The sequence below is a fragment of the Etheostoma spectabile genome, chromosome 15 (assembly GCF_008692095.1).
Source record: "Etheostoma spectabile isolate EspeVRDwgs_2016 chromosome 15, UIUC_Espe_1.0, whole genome shotgun sequence".
Lineage (NCBI taxonomy): Eukaryota > Metazoa > Chordata > Actinopteri > Perciformes > Percidae > Etheostoma > Etheostoma spectabile.
In genome coordinates this window covers 17,237,817-17,246,096 of record NC_045747.1, presented here as the reverse complement: position 1 = coordinate 17,246,096, position 8,280 = coordinate 17,237,817, and the positions used below count along the sequence as shown (strand labels likewise).

Below are 8,280 nucleotides of genomic sequence, written 5' to 3'. Positions count from 1 at the left end.
AAAAAAAAAAGAGGCGCCACTCACCATGCAGTTTAAAAAATGTTTTGGGGTTGAACTCCTGAGGATCCAGTCCATCTGTCTCCTCCCAAACTTCCCGTAGCTGAGCGACGCTACCCTGAATGTGGGGGAAAATGCAGGAAAAACCATGTAAGAGAACATTCACTCCCACTGAGTAACCAACGTGGGTGCACTTGTGCGTACCGGAGCATTGACTTTAGGGTGCTGGTGGTGTTTGTCCTTAAGCTCCTGCAGTCTCTTCTCCTCCGTCTCCCTCTTCTCCTGGTCCAGGCCCTTCAGGTACTCGCGTCTCTCGTGCTCCTTCAGCATCTCGTAGCGCTTGAACTCCTCGTGTCTCTCGGCGTCGTAGTTCTCCAGGTCCTTGGTGGCCTAGGACAAAGCGCCTGACCGGGGTCACATATGGTGTCCGGAACAATTTTGAATTGCAGCACCCTAGAGTCTGATCGGTGTAATTCTGATTCTGCAGTAAAAAAAAAAATCCAGTTTTTGATTATCTCTGGGAGGATCTTACCGTTGAGATTAGCAGCTCGAGGTCTTTGGCCTCGAAGGTGTTTTGATTGTGGGGATCCAGATGTTCAAACTGCTTCAGCAGGGAGGCGTGGTCCATCTGCAGGCCTTCACAGCAGACACATCAATTAACACACACACACACACACAGGCTGGACTTTTGACACACATGACTTCCATTATGTCCTGCGCACACTGAACACATCTCTGTGCCGAGGGGCTACATTCCTCTCTCAAAACACACCTTACTAATTTCTATTCATGTATATATTTTTTTATTTTCGTCAAATATTTTATGTAAACATCTATCACGCTTGCATTGCTAAAATCTGTCTGAAACAATTACTCGCAATTGGTAATCAGTATAGCTGTTAACAGTAATTCAAGTAGGTAAGTAAAGTCAATCTTTTAAATTCATAACTCCAATTATTTTTCAAGTAGCCCAAATTTACAGCTGTCACAAATTGCTTCCCGCAGTACAGAATGTAGATCAAATGTTATTATTATTTACAAGTAAGATAAGACCCTTTTGGTTCAGATCATGTTCAAATTACGTTTTATGCAGGAAATGACATACATTATAATTTTAGTACATAATAAAACTACTTATAAAAAAAGACACCACCACCTTAAACGTTAGTATTTGTCATTTGTATGTCTTTCTCCGATACACCAAGCATCCGATTTACCACCGGAGATCTTTCAGTTAAATCTGATCCGATCCACTGTATCTCCAGAGGTATTAATACAAACACTGGCCCTCGCCCTCTGCAGTGGTTGACAGGAGGATGAGTCCCCTCACTCTGTGTGTTTGCGCTGTCCAGTTTGGCCTTGAGCAGCATCCTGAGGCGAGAAACTTCCTGACGCTTCAGCTCATCCAGGCGCGTCCTCACATGGTGACCGACCAGGTCCAGCTCTTTACTGAGACGGCCATTCTGACGGACAACAGAAGACATACAGGTGAGAAGAACGGGTTAAATGGCACCTGTAAAAAGGTAAAGCAGAAAGCGTTTGGAGTGTTTCCCCATTCTGGGCATGAATGAAGGAGAAATGGACACTGACCTTGATGTCCTCTGTGTTGGCTGTTTGCAGTTTCTCTCTGAAGTGAGGGTCTGTCTCCAATACCTCAATCACCTCTCTGAGATACCGGTCGTAGTACAGGCCTGTGTCCTGCAAGAGTGTGTTGTAAAGGACCGGTTATTGACAACCAACTATACTGTAACTAATCTACAGTAGGCTTCTAGTCTGGCTATCATCAGACCAAGCCAAGCTCAATAGATTTGAGGTTGAGCGTTGGTCTGGGGAGTCTGCTCTGTATTTTCTCTGCACAAGAGCTGTGACCAGTGGGCATAGTTCAAATGACTCTGTACGCAATTGGATAGTTCTTCAACCAATCAGACCAACGTGGCGTTTGGTGGCCGCTCTGTTGAATATAAACAAGCTGCTTGGTCTCTTCTCTACTCTATCGTCATCATGTTAAAACCACCGGTAGCATGCCAGGTAGATAAGCCAGTTTGTGATTGGTTCCTGCCAAATTGTGAACTGAAGCAGGAGAATTAAATGTACAAGTTTTCAGACCGAGCTGCAGGGTGGAATCAAAATGGCGGCAGAGTGGGCGGGGTTTAACCAGTCTAGTAGGCTACATGATTGAGACTACTAAGGTCATTACCGCGTTCTCCTCCGGCACTTCCTCTTTTGCTTCCTGGTTGTCTCCATTGCGATCAATCGGCACGGACCAGACCCCAGCAGAGATGGATAGAAGCAGCAGCCAGCTAGGTTTTAAGGTCATCCTCCTTCAAAATAAACAACAACGCATGTTCCAATATTGCATGCAAAAGATTTGATTGAAAAGCTACAATTTTAGCACAGAAAAAAAACAAGAGGCAGAGATGTGTGAGAAATAAAAAAAACAAGATAAATGTCGTAGAGTGAGTGTCCGTTGTTCTCCAACATGATAGCTGACCCCAGATCTTGTGCGATGTATAAGAGGTGTGCAAAGCTTTCAACAAAAATATTCCAGTTCCCTCTTTGATTTGCCACAGTCCATAATATACAAATTTGGAACATAAACAATTAAACAAGATGCATTTTTCGTGTAAAATATTAAATGATGTTCACATGCAAACTACAAAACAACTCTGTAACTGAGAAGAATAGTATTGGACCAAGTTTGGATTATAGTTGCTTGAACACTACTGCATTCTTTATCTTCAATGTAATTGTAGACAAGGGCAACACGGGACAGTCGCTTAATTTATCCTCCATATGACCAGTGTCAGACTTGTATTTTAAAAGGTGCAGACAGTGTTAATCACAATATGTTTCTCTAACTACTACATGACTCAAGTCCGAAACACACCTGGAAAGATGGTGCATTTAACTCCGTCCCTGGATGAGGTTTACAGAGTAACAGCGTCATTGATAACTCATCATTTCCGGATTTAAGTGTAATTAGTTTGCCTCTGGGGGTAAACATTGCATGCCGAATTCATCAGGAGACTTTAGAGATGTGTAAAAACTCTGGCATTTTTATTATTTTTACATTTAGACGCCTTTTACCGAGGAGAGGGGGAAATTATATCAGATTCCTTAGGTGGATTGCTTGGCCAAACGAAACATTTTGAGCAGGAACACACAGCTAAATTAACAGCATACGTATAGTTTTTAACACCAGAAGTGTTACTTGACACGGTTAAAATAACACGGTTTAAATAGCATATTACTGTTATAAGTTAGGTAACCTAACTAACGCTAGGTGTATAACTAGATAGCTAGCTAGCTAGTTAACGTTAGCTAGCTAACTAGCTATCTTAAAACAGGGACTACACGGATGCGGATGAGAGGAGTTCTCAACACACAGAAAAACATCTTTGCATACGTGGAACCACCTGTGAGATTAAACCTATAGCTTGAGTGGATTACGTTTTGGTTTTAACAACATTTAAATCTTGTTTTGGGTTTTTTTAAAAGGTCATTTTAGAGGTGATATAACAGAACCTGGGTATCCCTTACCGTGAGCTGTGGGGACGTCTTCTATACCTGCGTTGTAGCTCTTATATGTCACGATGTTCTATAAATTATTCCTTTACACTGATAAATAAATAAAAAATAATTAAAGTATGTTATAAAACACAATATCTTTTAATAGCTGCTCGTTACCGCATGTGTATTTATATTCTCTGACCCGATTGGATCGGATGCTCAAAGCAGGGTCTGTATTCGCGTCGGATAAAATTGACGTCATGAGATTGCAGCTGCGGTTCCAACATGCTGCCTTCAAGTTCTGTCGGAAATAGTGTACATTCTAGGCAAGGCAAGGCAAGGCAGCTTTATCTGTAGAGCACATTTCAGCAACAGGGCAATTCAAAGTGCTTTACATAAAATCAGTTAAACAGATAAAACACAAGTACAAACAGTTAAAAATCATAAGCATTAAAAACCGATAAAACACATGAATAGACAGTTTAAAACAAAATAGAAACATTAGGACACATAAAACACAAGAATAAAAGTTATAGTGCAGCATAAGAAATTTAAAGAAATGAGCAGTCATTTAAAGAAAGGCAGCATCAAAAAGAACACATCTACTGTTCCCCGCTTGGGGAAATTATGTCACTCAGTTCTGTCCCTAACAGAAGGAAAATATCAATGATATTTTTACTTTTAGCTTTTATCTGGCCCCTGGCAGCAGATTTTTCGTGCAGATTTATCTGGCCCCTGGCAGCAGATTTTTCGTGCACTTGTGATCCATTCTACAGACATTTCAAACACAGTTTTGAAAGATTCATGTTTGTTTTTCCTTATTTTGCCTAAAATAGGTCAGAAACCTAAAAATTAAAAAGAAAAATCACCCATCAACACATTTGATTTTAGTAGCTGTACTTTAAGGGGGTAATGATGCCCTACCAGAAGTAGAATGAATGGTAACACAAGCTCAGACGTCGTAAGTACAAGCCCATGAATGCTAAGTGAACGCAGCCTTATCCCATTGGTCAATAACACACGGATGCAAAATATGTACACACGTTTTAAACGTTTAATTGCTTTGAAAAATAGATTTGCTGTATATTTAATTCAGTACACAAACACAAAGTCATGGCACGTTGAAATAAATTAACATCGAAAGAGTCAACAATTGCACGTGATAATAAATAAAAAATATAAATAGTATGCATCAAAATAACATCTAGGCCTAGAATAAAATTAATGGAAATAGATTATAAAATATGGCACATGCAAAACACATAATTGCAAAAATGGTTCACTAATAAATAAAGTAAGATAAGTAATAAATTAACAGTCACTCAATAAAGTAATTTTAAAATATAAAAACATGTCATTTTTGAGGTCATGTTCAATATATATATATATTTATCAGTTTGACTGATGAACTTTGATGAAATGTTTTGATTGATTCACACTTTCAATGCAACAGGTGATTCAGTGTTTAGAAATCAATCTCTCTCATGTCAGTGGGTGTCCCGGGTCTTTCGTTCTCCACCTCTTCCTCCTTCTCCACGGGGCCCTGCTGAAGCCCACTCCTCAGCCGCTGTCGGAGGGCATATTCGATCATGTCACTGTAGTACTGCAGCACTACCTGGGATCCAAAACACAGAGAGAATACATGATGCCGTCATGGATGCAATTCTCATTCTGCATTTGGAATGCCTGTAAAACAAGTGTACTGGGTCTGTTGCTTAGAACTGATTATTTTTGCAACTCTCACACCTGGTGAAAAAAAAAAAAACCTGAATAATCAAATCAGATTAATAGATACATGATGACCTATGTCGGATAGCAGGGAGCCAGGTTCCATTCAGCCCAAGATGATTGGTTCTGGGAGATGGGTCTATCCTAAGTGGGATGGATAAGCACATAAGAAGCTGGGTCCAGACTGGTTTTATGATAGCCATGCAGATTATGTTAAAAGGATGGAAGAATGAAGGGGTACTGTCAGCTTCACTAGAAAATAGGGAAAAGACCTGAGCTTTCTGTAAGGCTCCTAAGAAGCTTTCTGCTGGGGAGTGACGTGTATGATGGGCTTATGGTATTGTCATTTACACAAATTTACATTTGGTTTATTGTCTATTGTCTATTTTGTTACTATTCTTTTGAATTATCTGAGAGATTGTAGTGACTGTGTCATCTTTTCTTGATTTTTTTCGCCCGGACGGATAGTGATGACAAAGGATAGGGGATATGTTCATGTGGTGAATTGTACGTTATGTGTGTTGTGCGTTATGTGAAAAATAAAATAGAATTAAAAAAAAATCAGATAATAGGCCTATGTGCAGCCTCAGACTTTGCAGGTGCACTCACCAGGTCAGCCTGGCAGAGCTCGGCCAGTGCATCACTCGTCACAGCCAGCTGAGCGGGGGCCTTGTTGCCCAGACCCCTCAGAGCACAGTTCAGAGACGCCGCAGCAACAAGTGAGGGTGGAGCTCCCAGGAAGCGGGAGTCACAGGCACACATGGCAGCCAGCGTGTCGCAGTGCCGCCGCAGGGTGGAGAGCAGCCCCTCCTCGCGGTCTCCACTCTCCCCATCTCCTCTCTCCTCCACCGAGGCGAGAAAGTGTGGGAGGAAGTCCTGTGGAGTCACTGCTGCTGTGTCCCATCGGAGCGTGGCGAGGATGACACGCTCCATCTCCTGATGGAGGGAAGACAGGTGCGTGTAGCAGTCAGAAATGAGTGTGTAACGTTGTTATAATACAGAAATTGTGGCGTGAAATATTTTAGAGGATATAGATATTGTTACATTGTGACTGATCTTAAATATGGCGTTGAAGTCTGCATTCGACTACAGTGAGTTCAGTAATTACAATTAGTTATTCACTCCTAAATTCTAAATGGGATAGACATGGGATGAAAGCACCAATACTGGATTTTATTGATTACAAATGAGCTGAAATGGTTAACAATAAAGTTGATTGATGGCAACATGCTGATAATTGTTTTAATTGTTTCATTCATTAAGCAAAAATTGGGCTTTTCTTTTTGAATTTCTCAGGTTCCAACTTCTCAAATGGAAGATCTTCTGCTTCTCCTCACCATACATCATAATGAGCTGAAGTCCTTTGGGTTTAGGACGTTTTGTCAGACAGTATGGGCTCTGGGAAGTTGTGATTGGACTTTTTTCACTATATTCTGACATTTCAGAATGCAAACGAATAATCGATAAATCAAAAATATTAATTGGCAGATTGATTTATGATGAACATATTCATTCATTGGTTACATGCCCAATGTTTTGTCATTGTCATCCACATGCATCATTTGGGGCTCTCAACATCTGTCGTCATTTCATCTAATTTACAGTTTAAAGTATTTTCCCAAAGCTGTCACCATACTCAACCTACAGTCAGACTTGCACTAATGTATTGTATATGTATATTTATGTATGTGTTATTAATGTGTGCACTTTTAGAGAGTTGCTCTCCAAATTTCATTGTACTGGTACAATGACAATAAAGGCTTTCAATTCAATTAATTAATCAGTTAAATAAGTGATAGAAAAACCAGCAGGCCTAATTTAAAAAAAAGTTAGTTGTAGCCCTATTGGATTGTAAATTAAAGTTTTAAGTGGGCTGAAATCCAGTTGATGGATGTGCTGAAGCAACCCAATTATTAATATAATCATTCCCTCATTTGACGTTAACATCCTATCTTTACATTAGTTTGATACAGTATGGCTGCTACATCTCTTTAGAGTAATAACACTGTAAAAAGATGAAAGGTATTCTTTTAAAATCAAGGTTTAACAGTTTAACTGTTAGCCCTTAAGACCAATGCAACTGTAAATGAGGTTAAAAGCGATGGAGATATCAGGGACCCACAGCTGGAAACCTCTGCTCAGACTCCACTACCGCCCTCACTGTGAGGTCTCAAAGAACCACATTCTCACCCACATGTGTGGATGTTGTGTGTGTGTGTGTGTGTGTGTGTGTGTGTGTGTGTGTGTGTGTGTGTATACCTCCACCCTCAGGTCCGAAGGCTGGAAGCTGTATTCAGCTGCAGCACAGAGAGTGTCAGCGGTAACGGTGTCACACTCGGAGAGTTTGGAGGCGATGAGGATGCAGCCGGCAGCCAGGCAGTATGGTGACACAGGTAGAGCCAAAGAGGCCGACAGGAACCTATCCATCAGAGAGACAGACAGGGGGAACACTGCCTCATCACAGCCACACTCGCAGCACACCTGGGGAGAGGGAGAAAGATGGGAGGCATCAGCATCACAGCTGCCGCGATGACATAACTCATCCTGCACCACGAGGTAGAAACTGGAGCTTTCCATACCTCCAGGGCCCATTTGGCGAGCTGCTCCCTGTGCTCTGGCTCCCGCTGGATGAGGGTGATGTAGAGCACGGAGGGCATGTACCTCTCCTCCACATGAAGCAGCCTCTGGATCACACGATGCCCGGACACGGTGGGGTCCCAGGCGGCTCGCAGCTGAGACGAGCCCACGATGTGGCCCTGGGATTGGGCCTCAGTCTGGCTCAGGTCCTGACTCTGGTCCTCCACCTCCTCACACCACAGAGACACAGACATGCCTCTGTCCATCTGCACTGCCCGCTGGGAAAAATATCAACGTGTTTATGTCCAAATGGGAAAGAAAGGCAGCAGCTTTGTCCCCCTGTCACCCGCGGAACCTGGGTGCTCTGCAGGTAAACACAAGCTGAAAAATCTTTTTTCCTTGTTGAAGTAGTTTTGGTTTCCTGTGGTGATCTGTTGATATCACGCTCGACCCTTGTCTCTGAACTTT

General features: G+C 41.9%; 2 protein-coding genes across 3 annotated transcripts in view; both read right to left on the bottom strand.

Moving 5' to 3' along the window:
• nucb1 (nucleobindin 1) overlaps positions 1 to 3,787 on the bottom strand; it is a 5,989-nt gene extending 2,202 nt beyond the window's left edge. Inside the window, exons 1-7 of one of the 2 annotated variants that reach the window (XM_032537440.1) lie at positions 3,538 to 3,787; positions 2,195 to 2,318; positions 1,588 to 1,695; positions 1,328 to 1,460; positions 530 to 633; positions 202 to 387; positions 25 to 115 (exon numbers count right to left, since the gene is read on the bottom strand). In XM_032537440.1, coding sequence (XP_032393331.1) covers positions 25 to 115; positions 202 to 387; positions 530 to 633; positions 1,328 to 1,460; positions 1,588 to 1,695; positions 2,195 to 2,314 — 742 coding nt within the window. In that variant the 5' untranslated portion in view covers positions 2,315 to 2,318; positions 3,538 to 3,787. The remainder of the gene's footprint in view (positions 1 to 24; positions 116 to 201; positions 388 to 529; positions 634 to 1,327; positions 1,461 to 1,587; positions 1,696 to 2,194; positions 2,319 to 3,537) is intronic. The other variant, XM_032537439.1, reaches the window with a different exon arrangement.
• Positions 3,788 to 4,670: 883 nt separating this feature from the next.
• On the bottom strand, positions 4,671 to 8,246 carry ccndx (cyclin Dx). The gene is made up of 4 exons (XM_032537685.1): positions 7,815 to 8,246; positions 7,501 to 7,716; positions 5,845 to 6,171; positions 4,671 to 5,122 (listed from the first exon to the last, which is right to left on the bottom strand). Exons 1-4 carry the CDS (start codon positions 8,076 to 8,078, stop codon positions 4,973 to 4,975), a joined length of 957 nt encoding a protein of 318 aa, XP_032393576.1. The 5' UTR covers positions 8,079 to 8,246; the 3' UTR covers positions 4,671 to 4,972.
• Positions 8,247 to 8,280: the final 34 nt, after the last annotated feature.